The sequence below is a fragment of the Thyridium curvatum genome (assembly GCF_004353045.1).
Source record: "Thyridium curvatum strain D216 chromosome Unknown NODE_59_length_275895_cov_82.984335, whole genome shotgun sequence".
NCBI lineage: Eukaryota > Fungi > Ascomycota > Sordariomycetes > Thyridiales > Thyridiaceae > Thyridium > Thyridium curvatum.
In genome coordinates, this window is record NW_022156814.1 from 181,049 (window position 1) to 197,391 (window position 16,343).

Here is a 16,343-nt window from a genome sequence, read left to right on the forward strand (position 1 = left end):
ACACACCTAGATAGGCAAGTATAAATATGAAGCTCTTAACGGGGTTGACTTTTATGTAAATTTATTCGCACAGAATCTAGATACCAAAAGAAGAAAACGAAAGAGTCTCTTCAAACTGTCTCTTTTCTGGACAGCTCAAGCAAGAGCCCAAGCTCCTTGCGGACGCCATCTCAATTTGAAACGACTACATCTTACCACGAATCTTCGAAAAGCCGCCAAAATGTGTGTCTGGCTTTACGATTACTACAGTGAGTAGCCTGAGCGGCATCCACAGAACCTGGTTTCTGACAAAACATATTTGCTGGTACAGATCGCTGTGGGCATCCACATGTAACGGGGTCGGCTGCGTGTCAATGGGCTCAAGCGAACAGGACGCGTTGTAGCGAGGACCGATTTGGATGGAGGCGGATCCAAACCTACCGTGGCTACTGCCCTCCCTGCCGTGGGCAGGGAATTACTGAATGGTAAAGAGTCCCAGGTAGAGGCACGGAAGGCCGAGCAGTAGGCTCAAAGATGGACCTCTGCAGGGTTAAGGCTTGAGATAATCTTGAAAGTACTCAAATCACCACTCCAAATTGGCTTGGTACCTAAACCCAGTGCAATATGATATACTCGGCATATCTGGGAGACCTCTACGCCTAATGTCTAGAGATTTGCTTCTACTCTTCAGAAAACAGAAGGCCCCGGCTTAACAACCTCTATCTCACCTGCCCGTTCCAAGTTCGCAATTATCTCAGTCAAGATGCCATCTAACCCACTGGGCGCCAGAAGTGACATCGATACGGGCAGGCGTGCATCCGCCTCTGTGATCTTGGAAGTGTATTTGATCTCACCCACGGGCAGTATGAGATGAGGCACACCTGCGGAAGCAGCTATTGATGATGCAGAAAGACCACTCCGAGCAAGGGTTGACCTTGATGCATCTCGATACAATCGCGTGCCCCAGTGTTGAGGGCATACGAGGATCGGAATCTCGGGCCCCTGCTTCCCAGCTGCTGCTTTTCCATCGGCCGGACCTGCATCAACGGGATCGGCTGGACTTGGCAACAGCACGGTGTTGACCCATTCAGCGTATACCTCGAGATGGTCTTTTGCAGTGCTGTATTCATCATCTGAGACGCACGCACCGAAGCGAAGTCGCTCTTTCGTAACAGGCTCGATAAAGGGCATCCGGTTGGCATGCGCGGCCCGGTACTCGTTTATGAAGGGTTCCACGATATTGCGAGAAAGATCCCGGTAGATGATTGCTCGCGATGCGTTAACCGCCGACGCAGTCAGGGCTTGGGGCGTATTTGCAGCTCTCGTGTCTCGCCAAAAGTCGGACAGGCAGAGCGTCTGCCTCTTACAGTCAAGCTGTTTCTCGAGCTTCTTGATGAAGGTATCGAATAGAGCCGATGCGTCTCCCAACCGATCATTAGCGGATATATCTTGCAAGAAGAAGTCCGGATCCGAGTCGATAGCAGACCACCCCCGAGATTCGACGGCATACAGCAGCTTGAACTGGAAGTTGCCTAGCTTTCCTTTGCCAGCCGTATTCAGTTTGCCTGTGACACAGTTGGCGACATCCTCAGCCAACGAGGCGGATCTGGAGAATATGTTCGTGCTTTCCAGGAGGGGTGATGTAAAGACTCCTTTACTTTTGACTGAGTCCTTGGAAGGGCGCAGCGCGTACACTCCGTTGAGACCTGCAGCATGCTGACGAGAATCACTGTTCTCTGTGCCAATGGTGAAGTCCAGCCACGAGTAACTGGCGATAGCTGCAGCTGAACCGGAGCTGGTGCTGCCAGGAATCTGGAACCGATCGCCGCGGGGGTTCGTAGGCGAGACTTCTTCAAATCTGCAACCAGCTGAGCATGGTAGATCTGGGGCGCATCAGTGCGGCAGGTAATGACCTTACCTCTCAGAAGGAGACTGATTGTCACCGAATTGGCAGCAGCGTAGCTTACCAACCAAGCTTGCACCGGCAGCTAGTAGCTGATCTACGAACGGAGCACTTTGTTGGACTGGTGGATACGTGCTTCGCCAGGACGCGCTGCCGCAAGAGGTATGTAGACCGCGAACATCAATGACATCTTTGACAGCGAAACGCGTACCCTCGAGCGGCCTTTCCTTGGTAGGTCCAGGGTGATAAAGCCTCGATGGCACCGCCACGTGCTAGGATTTTCTTGGTCAGTTCGATTTATACAGCCGGATGATTCTGAGGACCAACATTGATGCTGTCAAGCCAAGAAAAGGCATCTCCGGGCCTAGCGCTCGGTGCAATAGCCCCCACAAATGCCTGGCTCTCGTCTGGGAACAATTTGAAGACTTTGTATATGGAGCCAGAGCTCGAGTGCAGTATATAAGGCCCGCTTGGTACATCGTCGACTTCTAGGGAATGATTTGGGCGGATCACTTTGCTACCGCGCTTAAACTCGTTATTTGACTTGACCGAGCTCGGTGCCGCAAGCACGATGACTTCGGTGCCATGTCAGCGGATAAATTGGTATATGTAAACTCGAAGTCTGCTTACCTTCAAGGAAATCCGTATTCCAGACATCGTCCCTCCTTTCGAAGTCGTCTACCACCTCTTCCAACTCTTCGTCGCCGAACTTGCCCTCTTGCTTGTGGACGACGGTTGCGGGGACATAACGTTCGGGTCCGTCGATAATGGGAATTGTGGCTTGCGACTTGGGTCCCAGAAGAAAACCGGTGGCTCCGACCCGGACGATGCTCTGGCAGGTCGTAGCTTGTCCTGGTGCCTCACTTGGCTCGTCTTTGCGTGCGCCGAAGCCCAGGTACTGGAATAGAGTTGACGGTGCCATAGCTACGGCTGCATTAACTCGAGGAATAGCTCAAAGTGTCGAGGGTGGGTGCAATCTACTTGATGGTACGAAGCATTCTAGCTGCCCGATCTGGGTGTGGCCTAAGTATCACGCGTGTTTCGCGTGCCTGAATGTTGGCCTTGGACCGACGTCATGATTCGCCGAGTGCATAGCACGGTTAACTGCATATCACCCGGTTGCACGAATCAGATTCATTCCACTGAGTGTGCGCGCATGACTGGCCAACAACAGGAGCTTCCTCAACATGAGGCTACCTACATACTTAGGTATGCTTTTCATCAATTATCGTATGAACAGTACAGACCTTGAGGACACAAACCGTACATATGGACAGTTCGCATCCGGAAAGACTTCACCGTTTGTCGGTAATAACGTGGTGGAGATCGGCCATTTTTTAATTGGCGATGATACCCGGCGCATTTCGCCAGAACTTCTGCCGATATCTACCCTGTGGGTCGACCCCAGCGTCCTTCCCCACGATCCTGTAGCGGGATCTCGAGTCCTCTTCGCTGGAAACACCCTGTCCAGCTTACGGACCTGGCTTATCCAGCGAGTACTGCAGTCAAACTTGTCTTACTCTATCCATCTTCCTTGGAGCAGGCAATCCCAGTCCTTTCCCCGTCGGTTGGAGGCATCTTCGCTTCCGCGAGCTGGGTACGCCGAGATGCCGAGCCACGATGTCGTTCGTCTCACCTTGCTCGAGAGGCTGCAGCTGCTGTACCTTGTTCCCAAAGCAGCCACGGCCGTCGCGGTCGAGTTCTGTCGGCGGACCCTCGTCTCCATCCTCCATGGCAAGCTGTTCGATCTTCGCCAGCACAAGCGCAACTATGCCGCCAGCGTGATGCTCCTCATGACAGGCATACCGCCGCGACACCTTCGCTGGCTGAGGCCGCTGACCACTGGTGACGTTGTGAAGAGCTACTGCGCCACCAACAGGATATCCCACGAGGCGGTGACGCTACCTGATACCGACGGTCTTGCACCCCCGGCCACGCTTCACTTCGTCGGATCAAAGTCGACGGACTCGGAAGGCGATGTATTCGTGTGGTTCCACGGCGGCGGATATATCGCGCCATTGCAAGGATGTGGCACCGCCAGTCGCGCGGCAAAGGCGTGCAATGGAAAGCTCGTCATCTTAGAGTACCAGCTCGCCCCAGAGAACAAGTACCCGGGCCAACTGGCGCAAGCCAACGCTGCCCTCAGATTCCTGCTGCGCTACCGGAGGATGGGACAAATTGTGATCGGTGGCGAGTCTGGCGGCGGAAACCTCTTGCTCGCGTTGCTGGCACACCTTCAGAGCCCGAAACCTGGCCTGACGGCTGTCACTGCCGAGGGAAACCTTCGCGGCCTTTTAGCCGTCAGCCCCAGGACGAGAAACCAAGCAGTCACTGCGAGCTACGACACCAACAAATGGAAGGATTGTCTAGGCCGGAGGAGCTTGCGTGTGATCACGGGACACTGGCAGCCAAAAGATGATGTATGGGCGGGCCCGGACACCGCCGAAGTGAGCTTCTGGGATGGCCTGAGGGCAGACAAGATCATCTTCATCGCGGGAGGGGATGAGGTATATCGAGATGATGTCGTAGATACTGCCGGCACAATTACGCAAGCTGTCGGCGCGGATCGGGTACAGCTCGTGATTTGCCCTGGGGAGATGCACGTGCAGGCATCCCTGGACTTGGCTATGGGCATCGAGGATGGGCTGACGCTCAAGGCCATTGTAGATTGCCTAGCGACGTTACCTTGAAGTGCTATTGCGTCGGAAAGAAGTAGCAAGATGCGAGCTGATTTGAGCTTTGATGGAATGCATCGGTCTTGTCTTCAAGACTGGGTGATTGGGCTATCGACGGATTTGGACGGGCGTAAGCAGGTCCGATCTTCATGGAAACCAGGGAGACTGCGATCTGCACGAGTTTAGCCGCCATTCCAATGACCTGGCAAGCTGGAGGTCAAGAAGTCCATCAGGTGATACCTCAATGCTAGCAAAGCAGCTCTTTTTTCTAAGATTTATCCACGGGTTATCCCACTACCGAAAACCGATTGGCTTGGTAAGAAGTTGAGTACTTTTGTTGCCAGACAACCCTCATTTCCCTAGGTCAAGCTAAGTGTTCATTTGCATATGTGACCGGAGATTCCATAGCTCAAATCCACCTCGCCCCATGAACCAAGAATAGATTTCTCTTCCTAACCAAATCGCCTCGATCAATCATTCACGTTCTGAACACTTTGTAGCGTTTAGAACAATGCATCTGTCTTCGTTGCTCAGCATCCTGGGCACAGTCCCAGTCATGCTTGCTCTGTCCGTCCCTCGAGGTGAGAGTCTCGAGCCGTGGGAAGTGAGCCAAGTCTCCGTGGCGTCTCCTCCAAGTCTCACGTCCCAGCCATCCCTTCGGAGTTATCTCAGCATCATCATCGCGGACCCGAACATCATCGACGGTGTCGGCTCCAAGAGCGGCCCGATCAACTTCCAGCCCAGCATCGCCCAATGCAACGTCTCTTGGTATGCACAAGACGGGGAGCAGCCCTATGACCAGTCTCGAAACTGTACCCTTGAAACAGGCTATCCCGCAAAATGGAGCTTTGTTGTTGTTCCACCAAATCGCGAGTATGGAGCGATGAGTGGAGGGGCCCTGACCAACTTCTCGGTGCAGTTCACGTTGGTTGACGAGATCATCACCCCAGTCAACAGTGTACGGAAGGTCTATGTTGGCGAGGGTCACTTTGAGGTTGGGGAGAACATGGAAGGCCTATGCGGTGCGAGTGGCATATGTGCCTTCAGCCTCAGGAACGAGTCTGCTCCAGTCCTAATTGAACAGACCAGGGTAGAGTAGGCAGTTGGCATGGTTAGAGGTGAATAATGTAAGGTGTATATTAAATAAATGCAGGCATCGACTGCGCGTCTCTGGACTATCATTCTGTCGTCTAGACTTCACGAGCACTCAATCGTGAAATAGCGGTGCTTATAGCTCAAGCCATCATTCACGGGGTCCTCGCCACGGGGGTCCTCGCCACGGGCCTTTCCGCTTGGCTTTGCCTTTCCTCTTTCCCTTGAGTGGCAGAGCAATTGTGAATATCCTTGTTGTCTCGCCTGGCTCAACCTGAGTGATAGTCGTCGACTGCCCCGATGCCGTGGGCGCCGGTGTGGTCATCGGCGACGCAGTACTCGGCTTTGGAGTTGTTGTGCTCTTCAAGGGGAACGGGCCGCGAATCGTGGTTGATGCGGACGCCTTTGGGGGTGGATCCACCGTAACGCTTGTGAAGATGGGCTTCGAGGTGTTACGCACGCGTGTTGTGCTCGGCCCAGAAGTTGTGGTATTGCTTGAGGAAGACGGCGTAGAGATCTCTGTGGAGGAATTGGAAGCGCTTGTAGGGCCAGATGTCGGTACGCTGCTGCTTTGCTCGCCGCCCTCCGAGCCCTCTGAGAGCGACCGCACAAACCTCCGAAAGTCATTGGTTGGTATGCGGGCATCTGAAAAGTCTAGCGAGAATGTGCTCCTCGCGGAGTGATATCCGAAACTGCTGGTGTTGTCGGCAGGAGTGTTGACTGCGTTATTGCTCATAGCCCAGGCGAGCTGGTTCGCACCCGTGGATCCTAGCTCGCCGCCGTCCCATTGGCTGCACCCAGTGCATAACACACTCATGGACCAGTGGCTCGAGTTCGAGCTGGCAGTCAGCAGTTCATATGAGGCACCCCGGTAAGCACCGGGAAGTACATGACCACTGCTGCAGTTAGTCATGATATCGAGGCACGCATAGCCGTACTTCACGACAGCACAAAAAGAAACGATGACTCACGTTGCCCATCTTGAAGAAACAACAGCTCCATCGCCGTTGGCCCAGCTGATTGTTAAAGGATTTCCTGTCATGCGACCGCCCCATGCAATGCCAGCCCACCCCACGGAGGCAGGCGCTTCTATCTGAAGGAGGATATCGAATGGTGCTTCGGAACTGTCGGGTATTGCCACACGATAAATGATATCGGCTGATGGTGTTGTGTATTCGGAGTAGCAAATATTCTCAGATGCACAGTATTGAGCTGATGCAGCACGCTGGCGAACATCATGTTTCAAGCTGCCTCCCAACGTGGCTTTGACAGCTGCCGAAATTAGGTAGAACGAGAGTCGATGCATAATGAGAGGTCCAACCAGCAGTGAATGAAGCAATTGCTCTGATTCAGCGAGAGATCATGCAAATTAGCCGTAAAAGAAAAACCAGGATCCGAGGCTCGACACAATATATAGGTGTAGTCATGATCGCTTACACTTTCAGCTGGAATGACATACAACGGCCCGGAAGTCGCCATGGCATCAACATATCATCCACATTGAGGCAGCCAATGGAATCGCTGAAAATTGGTCATAATCGGCTGCCGTTCTATTCGCCGCTCCTGGATTCCCTTTACGTTGGGGATGTCCGCCGGTTTTGGCGACTGCATGGACGCTGGAAATCCGGGACGTGTGAGAGCGGGACGAGATAGAACTTTGCACTTATGCCGCCTCCGAGCCTTCAACCCGGTCGGTCATTTCATTTAGGCATCATTTTACGCTTATTTCAAACTACTGACGTAAATTACAGCTGCATCCTTCTTCGACGTGAATGCAATCCTCCTCATTCGCTTAACTGTCTCTCCGAAAATTCCGGCATGGCGTCCTCGGCCTCTGCGGTATTGGGCCCCGTGAGAAAATCAAATAAGTCAAGTCTGGTGTCAAGTGTCTCGCTTCTCCTTGATATGTGGACTGGCACTTTTCAGGCCACGCTTCTATCGTGACGGTCCCCGGCACCTTCAGAAGCCTACTCGACAAGCTTCTGAGTGACATCGACTGTGGTGTTCTCGATCAAACCCCAGTTGCAGACACTGCTACCTCCACACGCCCCATTCATGTTCTTGCCTACGGCAAAATGCTGCTGTCCCACGTACTTCTGAGTGATCGTGACGTCGTCGTTCATGATCATCTTGTTAATAAGCGTAAAGCGTAGATCAAAGTCCGCTGTAGCGCTTGGCCGCGAGGAGTTGCCGGCGGGCACGAGGACCTCAAATGTCCAGAGGCCAGCTTGTGTCGGGCTGCAGGGAGTGACTTGTCCCCATATGGTGTCCTGTAAACAGTCCCACTGTAAATTGCATTGCGTGCTTGACGGGTCGATGATTGCGTCACCATAGTGCGTTTTGCCAAGGTTGAACTCGTTTGGATCGGTGATGTTTAGACGCAAATAACAGAACGGTGGGTTGCCGGGGCGGCCAGAAGGTCTGGCGGGAAGTAGTCAAGCCATGTGCTACGGTATTGAGGACACTAGTCACGACTAAGAACTTACGAATGAGTGGACAGACGCGTAACCTGCCAGGGCTTCAGGTCAGCCGCTGTGGCTGAACGGGTCACTGCTAACAGAGCAGTCAGAGTGGCAAAGAGCTGCGAAGCAAATGCCATCGTTACGATATGTTGGGCGGGTGGAAGGATCAAGTAGCTGGCGTCACACAGACTCAGCCATTAATCTCCAGTCATGCCTTCAATGCCTCTCCATATTTATATTTCAGTCGTGAAATCACCGAATCAAATGAATACGAAGCCTTGATGCACTACCCTTGTGTAAACCTGGATTCAGGAACGCCTAAAATGGCCGGCTATTTTGAAAGACATGGGAGAGGCGGACCAGCAAAGCAACAGTTCCAGGATCGCTCAATCCAGACCTGAAAATTGATTAAAATGGCATTCTGGGTCATTTGTGCCACATGTAACATTCCATCTCTGATCCAATGTACAGGATACAATTGGGCCAGGCACGCAATGCAAGCACTTGAGGCTTACGAAGGCTTGTAGTGTTAGAGCTCGAGCTAAGAACTTTGTCAACGCAATGCAGGTGTCGATCCCATTGTCTCTCCTTCCGCATCCCAACCAAGACATATCATGCAACGAGGTAGTAGGTCGCCGTTGACTCCACATAATTATCACTTGATACCCAGGTGGACGACGTGCGGCAGCTTCGTCCCTTAGATGACCTACCAAACCCCGCAAGTGACCCAAACTGATATGTAAGGATGAGACTCTGGGCATAAGTTCATAAAGCAGGGAGAACACGATTTGCCATGTAATAGTTGAATTAGCGGACTAGTAGCACTACCGTACCTACAACCCCAGGACAAGATTAGTAAGCGGAGAGGTTTATGCCCCACCACACCGCCCTCTAGACCCACCCCGACGACCGTCCGGGCGATCCACCCGGGCGGCCGAGCCCCCTGAATGTCCTCGGCCCCTTGAGAGTCAGACACTCCAATGACAGCAGATAGAATCCGATTTATCCCGCCTTGGGCGATAGTTACTTGACGGATCTGCAAGTCTTCCGCGCCCAAGGGTGCTGCCCAGCGCTTAATGGGTGGCACGAGCCTCCGTGTTGCTCACAGTCTCTTGGACCAGGTGCTTCTCACCCAAGCCGCCAATCTCCTCTTCGTGCACAATCTTGACGTCGCCAAATATCTCATCGATCTCTTCGAGAGATTTGCCTTTTGTCTCGGGGTACGCAAAAAAGAACACGAGGGCGCAGAGGGCGTTAGTGAGAATGAACAGGATCTGTAAGTCAAAAAAGATCAGCTACAGTCCGGTCCAGGTCATCCACTGGTTCCAAACTTACGTAGTACTTATATCCAACAGCCTTGAGAGCAATGGGTGAGCATTGAGCAATGATCAAGCTGATCGAGTAGTGAATGACTTGCACTATAGAGTTCGCTTTGGCCCTGAGCTCGGTCGTGAACACCCTATTGAGATATTAGACCTTATTCCGGGCATAGATAGTGAATAGATTGAGCTTACTCGGGTGGAACCACCCACGTCTGAGGTCCCAGAAGGGCAGAGTAGTTGGCGGAAACAAAGAAAATACACGCAATGAGGCCGCGCTGGGCTGCCTCGTTGGTCGGCTTGCCGGGAATGGCGGGGAACTTGGCCGCGATGATGGTGATGATCATGTAGGCAAGAGAAAGAGTAGCAGAGCTGGAAACCAGGATCTTCTTGCGGCCGACCCTGTCGATGAAGAACAAGGAGATGATACAAGCGATGGGAGCCACGCAGCCGTACAGACCACTGATGAGCAGCTGCCTGTCTTCAGTGTAGTTGAGGGTGGCGTAGATGGAGGTCTGGAAGTACTGCACAAAGGTAATACCGGCCAACATGGCGGCCGCCCAGACGAAGCAACCGACGAACAGGCGGTAACGGAAGGCCGGCGTCTTGAAAAGGTCGGCCCAGCTGAGGCGGTGCTGAGCCGACAGCTCTTCGGCAATGTTGACCTGGATGATGGTGAACTCAGACATGAGGCGCTCCTCGTCCTGATAGCTGGACTCGTGGTAGGCCCGGAAGGCCCTGTTAGCATCGTCGGTGCGGCCCTTGAGGAGCAGCCAACGAGGGGACTCTGGAATAAAGAAGACTCCGATGCAGAGAATGACGGCCGGAATGCCCTGAATGGCGAAGCCGAGTCGCCACTGCTGGCTATTCTGCCACTTCCCCTCGCCGACTCCAGTCCATAGCGCCACGAAGAAGCCCCATGCCACCATCATTTGTGTCACGGCAGTAACTCTGGCACGTTCTGAAGTTTTGGCAATCTCAGCACCCATAACCGGTGCCACGCCCGTGACCGTTCCAACAGCAAAACCGATGAGCAGACGACCAACCATGAGCATAGCAACATGAGTGGCGCCAGCCATCAAAGCGGCACCAATGATACCGAACGCGCAGCCAAAGGCAATGGCCTTGCGACGGCCCAGCTTATCTGAAGTAATGCCCACTGAAGCGCTGCCGAGCCATGCTCCGGCTTGGAAGAGCGACACAATGGCACCTGTGAGAGGAGGTGCAGGGTTGCCAAAATAGTTTCGGAAGGTCTTGAGAGCCAAACTCGGGGTGATGATACCGGAGTCGCTGTGGAAACACCAGTCAGCCACAGTCCCCAACCACAAGGTTACGAAAAGCCCAAGCTCCTGGTGCAATGATCTGACTTACAAGCCATAAAGGAAGCCCCCTAGACCTAGAAAGAGGGAGGTCAGGAAGGGCTTGCTGAGCCACTCGTTATCAGTCTTGGCCATCTCCCGTCCCTTCTCCACAGAAGTGTTGCGAAGAGGGAAATAGAGGAGAATTGCTTGAAGTGAGGCGAAAAGTGTTGTCGCAAAGAGCAGGGCTATCTGTGGATACGAGAGGCAGTCGATGATCGCAGACTTTCCTGGCCCGACGCGACAGGAGTCTGGCGAGTTCTTAAGGAAGAATCACGAGAAAGAAATCTCTGCTGGCGCCCACTTTGTCGATGCCGGTTCCTCGTGGTGGACTGTTAGGCGTGGAGATGTGTTCGGACAGGTCTAGAAGTGGATGACCCACAAGGTATTGTCTTGGCTCTCCGCGACAGGCCTATCAGGCTCTGGTGTGCGGAGAAATACTGGATAAGTGTCCTGTGGTAAACGAGAGATTTGGAGTTGGCCTTGACACTTATGTCCCTTTGCGTGTCCTAGCATGCCAGGCATCGACCAACCAGCGTGTTTCTTGGCAACTTACCCCAACTCATGGCTACTCAGGTTTACCCCAACCTGGCCCCAACCCCGACTCATCGAGGCAACCATTCTGGGGCAGTGGCTTGCTGGCATGAATTCGGCAGTTGTGTCTGACCACTCATCAAATCAGTCGTGTTGCTAACCGAGCCACAATTGTTCCCCTCCCGATGGCTCGACGGCTAGATCATGCACAACTTTAACTTTATTCCAGTTTAACTTGGGGCGTCCCGTGGGCTTCTGTGACAGATTCAATTAGGTTGAAGTACCGAATTAGAAGTATGCGCGGCAGGTTCACAGTGTGAGAAACAAGCAATCGCCCAGAACGACAGCGGAGATCTGCATGCGGCACAGCAAGGAAAAGGAACATTCGCTTCGATCTCCGTCACTTGGTTTGAAAATCGAAAAGTGCATTTGATTGCGGACCATGCCATCCGAACCCAGCTCCATGGGTCTGGTATTCCCTCCAAGCGTGCCTCGAGATGAGGGTCCCGCCAATCAAATAGTCATGAGGGACGATGCCGTATCTGGCTCAGCCTTCTCCACTGCCATGCAAGAAACACATCCTCTCCATACCGGGGTAGGGTTGAAGTTCTCCCTGTGGTGCCGAGATCAGAGTCTGCATGATTCACTATAGCAGGCTTTTCCTCCCAGCATGGTAGATGGGATCTCTGAATACTCCGTACAAACATTCAGTGTCGAAGTGTCGAGGTCTAATTACATCCAGGGCAAAGTCGTCAATCGCAACAGACACTATGACTCATGATGACTGACCTCCTTGCGTGTTTATGATCTCAAGTATCTCAAAATGAAAATGAAACTTGCGTTTGACCGTTGATCGCTAATATATGCCTTATATGAAATGCACCGACTTGCGCTGCACGTCACCCAAACGCCTGCCAGCCATCCTGAGCGCCGGCACCCTCGGTTTCGACTGGATTGGGACGTTAGCAATCTCGACCGATCTGCCGACGGTTTCCTCGAGGCGCCACTCCCACCGAGATTTCTCCACGATGTCGCCGCTCTTACGCAGCCTCTCCCTCCAGCCCTCGACCCACAGCCAAGCCAGCCGCCACTCCCCCTGAGCGCCACCATGACTCCGCGTGATACCCCGGACCTCAGCTCCCGCGCTACCGCCCCACGGCGCGCGGCTGGTCTCGTCATCTGTGTCCGGCAGATCGTCGACGTCCACTGTCGCACTCAGGCGGTGCAGCACGGGTCCCGTTGTACGTTTTTCCTCTGCGCGGTGGGCCGAGCGTGGTCAGTACGAGCTCAGCAGGGCGCTCCTTTCGTCTACCCGCCGCTGGTGCTGTTCATCCTCGTCCTCGCCGAGCAATCTTTGCTTTTCCGAGGCAGCGGTGGCCTCCTGTCGTCGAAGCCAGGTACCCGACGCCGGCCTCGTTAGTGTGGGACTCCCGCCGTCGCCTACAGAATTGTGCCTCGAACCAACGGGCGTGCTGCTCCCCTGCGGCTGCTCAAAGATGTTGCGCATCTTTTGGAAGAGGTTCGACGATGCTGCCGAGGCAACCGAGCTGCGGTTGCTTGCCGGCTGAGGCGGTGGCGTGATCGCTGGGGAGGACTCTCGCTCTTGCCACTTTGCCAACATCGCGGTCCTTCCTTGGCTGTTCCTGCCATGAGCGACAGAAGCACTGTCTCCAGTCTCCCGGATGTCCGAATCATAATTGCCGCCGAGCGGCGGATCGTACAGGGGCTCAGACGTGGAAGCTGACGACAGGGTGCGGTCATGCAGCGACACCGGGGTCATCTCGTTCCGCGAGTGCCACGGAATATTTGTCACATCACGAGGAGTAAACAGACTGGCGTCTGAGTCTTGCCTCTCCCGCTTTGGTGTTTGCCTCGGCGGCGTGAGAGGAGGAGCTGGCCTCGCCGGAGCATGGCGGCTGTCGGCTAGGCCCTTGACAGGCGACTTCATCTCATCTCGGCTCAGCGGCGAAGGCTGGAGCCCGGTGTTCACACGCTCGTCGTTCCCTTGAGATGTTCCTGTCGCGTTGTCCTCCGGACTGCTCTTGTCGACCACGAATCTCTTGTCCGTTTCCCTTCGTTCGTCATGAGGCAGGGACATCTCTTGAAACTGAAGGGGCGCACAAAAAGTTTGGCTGCTGTCAATTGCTGCCTTTGCTGCAGTTTCCTCTTTTGCACCGCCGAGAAAGGGCTTCGTCTTCTCCTCAGCAGAGCTGTTGTCGGGGATGCCCTCCAAACTCGTTGCTGATGTATGATGGCCATTGTCGAGATGACGATCACTTTCTCTTTCACGAGGCAACGTTTCAACGGTTTCCGAGTCACTCGCTCTGTCCCCATACTCCACGTCTGACCCCTGATCATCTTCCTCTTCGTCATCTAAATCGAAGAGATGTTCTTGCCCTTGAACAGTAGCAGCACTTTCACTCTCAATCCCATTGGAACCGTCGCCAATATCGGTACTGGGATGCTGCAGTTCTCCCTGATCTGCCCCGGAACGCTTCAGAGGCTTGTTGGCCAGATCCACTCGATGTTGGTCCAACTCGACTGTCGCCAGATCTGGGTTGGAGGGGAACTCTGTTACAGCGGACTCCAGTGGAGTGACAAACATGTCTGACTCCTTCTCCGTCAGGCTACTGGATGCCATGGGGGTGGAAGACTCGGTCTCTGTCTCGTCAGAGATGAGGCGTGACTGGTTTGTACCAGTTTCTTCCAACATTTCAGATGCAGAAGACCTATCGCTAACTGGCAGCTGTTCAACGAGTGACGTCGGGCCATCGGCACTTTCATCTATCGCGCCGCGATCTTCGTATACGGGTACGTCACCACAAGCTCGAGGCTCGTGGGCAGTTGTCGAATCCTGCGAATGTTCAGGATCGTTCTCAGAGGTGGCACCGCCCCCGGGGACATACTCAATCTGAGGTGCCGTGGCTTTTTCGTCCCAATAGTCCACCCCAGTTTCACCATTCACATGTATCGAGGCTGGCTCAGGCAGGGCAAAATTTTTCTTTTCCTGCTCCATGTGGCCCAGCTTGGACTGGCCTGGCACTGGGCTCAGCGCTCTGTCGGCGTCAATCACTTCTTCCACGGTCGTGCCATCCAATTCGTGATGGCCCACTGCCGACCTGGGAGTTCGGACCGGACTGGATGCGTCGCTGTGATAAAGCTTCTCGTCCGCTGCTCCTTCGCTACCATGCTCAACTGATTCTTGGTAGGCATTGTCGTTTGGGCCGTGCTCATCGACGGCGGTGCTGGTGTCGCTGGACTGATCCACGATGTCCTCGTGGACCACCTCTGATGATGGAACTGCTCCCCCATCGTCGTCCTCTCGAAAGGGATGGTCTGTGTGTGAGGCAATTTGCTCGGCCACTTCGAGCTTGTCTGCGGATAACAGAGCAGAGCCAGGTTCTTCGCTGGAGCCGACGACGCCCTCCTGGTGAGAACCCTGGCCGACCTCGGAATCTGGTGTCTCCTCAATGACATGTTCTGTCTCGGCTTGCACAGTTGCATCCGCATCCATCTGTTGTCCATCCGTGTCCGATTCTCGTGCACGGATGTCGCTCTCGCTTCTCAGCAGTACCAGGCGTTCTGGCTCATCCATTCCATGCGTCATAGTTCCTTTTATGGGCTCCTTGCCGGAGAGATCGAGTTGCGCTTCTGGCACAACATCTTGATCTTGATGTAACTTCCCAACGGCAGATGTGTCCATCTCTTCTGGAGCAGAACCTGCGTCTAGCATCTCCAAGTTGTGATTGCGATCAACGACGTCTAGATGTGGGTCGCCGGCTGGAGTAACAGTATCCTGCTGAATGTCGTCTGCCGACTGGGCATCGCGGTCCTCCGGGAGGGGTACTTGTTTGGCCATGGAGACGAGATCAGGCTCAGGGTCTGGGACATGTTGACCATGATCGGTTTCAGCAACCGGACTGTTGACCTGAGTGTTTTCCAGCGGTGATTGGACATCCGATAGAGGGTAGCCACCTGGTGCAGACCACTCAGGACGATACCCCTCGGGGCTGCCTGACCGTCTCTTTTCCTCGTCGTTATCGCTGGATCCAACAAGTGACAAGACTGCGTTGCCCATCTTTCCAAGAAGCGAGCTAGGTCTTGACTTTGGGGATGATGGCGGATCCCCTGCGGAATCGTCATGCCCTTGAGTCACCTCGGTCTCGGTCTCGGGCTTGTCCAAGGCCCGAATGCCGCCAATATCGACGTCTCTGACGGGTTCCGATGCCGTTGCAGATCCTGTGTCTGCCTCACGAGCCTTCAATGGAGTGTTACTACTGACGTTCCGGTCAGTTATGTCTGCTATAGACTCGGGCGGCTTACTGTTGGCGGCCACTGCTTGGTTCAAGGGCGTCTGGTCGAGGCTGCTCCGGCCCCTTCGTCTTGTCGGGGCAGCAGGCAGCGGCATCTTGAGCTGTTCATCAATCAAGCGATTGAGCTCCTGGTAAAGTGTCAGTCCAGTCCAGCACAGGAAACGCGGGTCATCAAGTGGCGGCATACTCTGCGCTTCTCCTCAAGAGCCTCCAAGGTACGTCTTCCTTCTTCCAACATGGCTCCAGCCTCTCTCTCTACACCTTCCATCTCCTTCTCCACTTCTTCTTCCAGGCCCGTTCTCTCGTTGTCAAACTTCTTTCGTCTCTCGGTATCCTCGCCGAGTTCTTGATTCTCTAGCTCGGCATCTTCCCGCCTCCGAGCTGCCTCTCTCTCTTCGTCTTCTCTCCTCCTACGCTCCGCAATCTCCTGCCGGGTAGCCCGACGCTTGTGGGCGAGATCGTCATTCTCGGCCTCGAAAGTAGATGATAGAGATGATAGAGCCTGTTCGCGTTGGTGCTCAAGGGCGTCGAGGCGCTCTGCGTGTGAAGTGGTTGATAGCGATGCAAGAGTTGAATGGATAGTCGTGAGGGTGTCGTGCATCTGCGACACAAGATCCGGAACCGAAGCCATTCTGAAAGAGGACGAGAAGCACAATCAAGCAATAATTGTATGGCAAGTAGAAGGTTCGATTTATTTCCCGGAAATCA

General features: G+C 54.1%; 7 protein-coding genes across 7 annotated transcripts; 2 read left to right on the plus strand and 5 right to left on the minus strand.

Moving 5' to 3' along the window:
* Window positions 1-666: 666 nt before the first annotated feature.
* Window positions 667-2,804, minus strand: E0L32_008745 (uncharacterized protein; the record flags this gene model as incomplete). The annotated part of the gene is made up of 4 exons (XM_031143633.1): window positions 667-1,837; window positions 1,898-2,154; window positions 2,210-2,457; window positions 2,513-2,804. The coding sequence occupies 4 exons, from the start codon at window positions 2,802-2,804 to the stop codon at window positions 667-669; spliced, it is 1,968 nt and encodes a 655-aa protein (XP_030992051.1).
* A 265-nt stretch (window positions 2,805-3,069) lies between these two features.
* On the plus strand, window positions 3,070-4,572 carry E0L32_008746 (uncharacterized protein; the record flags this gene model as incomplete). The annotated part of the gene is made up of 1 exon (XM_031143634.1): window positions 3,070-4,572. One exon carries the CDS (start codon window positions 3,070-3,072, stop codon window positions 4,570-4,572), a length of 1,503 nt encoding a protein of 500 aa, XP_030992052.1.
* A 496-nt stretch (window positions 4,573-5,068) lies between these two features.
* E0L32_008747 (uncharacterized protein) lies at window positions 5,069-5,656 on the plus strand (the record flags this gene model as incomplete). The annotated part of the gene is made up of 1 exon (XM_031143635.1): window positions 5,069-5,656. One exon carries the CDS (start codon window positions 5,069-5,071, stop codon window positions 5,654-5,656), a length of 588 nt encoding a protein of 195 aa, XP_030992053.1.
* A 262-nt stretch (window positions 5,657-5,918) lies between these two features.
* On the minus strand, window positions 5,919-6,955 carry E0L32_008748 (uncharacterized protein; the record flags this gene model as incomplete). Its single annotated transcript, XM_031143637.1, has 4 exons — window positions 5,919-6,052; window positions 6,110-6,168; window positions 6,264-6,545; window positions 6,621-6,955. 4 exons carry the CDS (start codon window positions 6,953-6,955, stop codon window positions 5,919-5,921), a joined length of 810 nt encoding a protein of 269 aa, XP_030992054.1.
* Window positions 6,956-7,616: 661 nt separating this feature from the next.
* Window positions 7,617-8,248, minus strand: E0L32_008749 (uncharacterized protein; the record flags this gene model as incomplete). Its single annotated transcript, XM_031143638.1, has 2 exons — window positions 7,617-8,070; window positions 8,136-8,248. 2 exons carry the CDS (start codon window positions 8,246-8,248, stop codon window positions 7,617-7,619), a joined length of 567 nt encoding a protein of 188 aa, XP_030992055.1.
* Window positions 8,249-9,184: 936 nt separating this feature from the next.
* E0L32_008750 (uncharacterized protein) lies at window positions 9,185-11,409 on the minus strand (the record flags this gene model as incomplete). Its single annotated transcript, XM_031143639.1, has 6 exons — window positions 9,185-9,385; window positions 9,447-9,570; window positions 9,626-10,720; window positions 10,802-10,937; window positions 11,171-11,286; window positions 11,345-11,409. 6 exons carry the CDS (start codon window positions 11,407-11,409, stop codon window positions 9,185-9,187), a joined length of 1,737 nt encoding a protein of 578 aa, XP_030992056.1.
* A 1,189-nt stretch (window positions 11,410-12,598) lies between these two features.
* On the minus strand, window positions 12,599-16,266 carry E0L32_008751 (uncharacterized protein; the record flags this gene model as incomplete). Its single annotated transcript, XM_031143640.1, has 2 exons — window positions 12,599-15,763; window positions 15,823-16,266. The coding sequence occupies 2 exons, from the start codon at window positions 16,264-16,266 to the stop codon at window positions 12,599-12,601; spliced, it is 3,609 nt and encodes a 1,202-aa protein (XP_030992057.1).
* Between the last annotated feature and the right edge of the window lie 77 nt (window positions 16,267-16,343).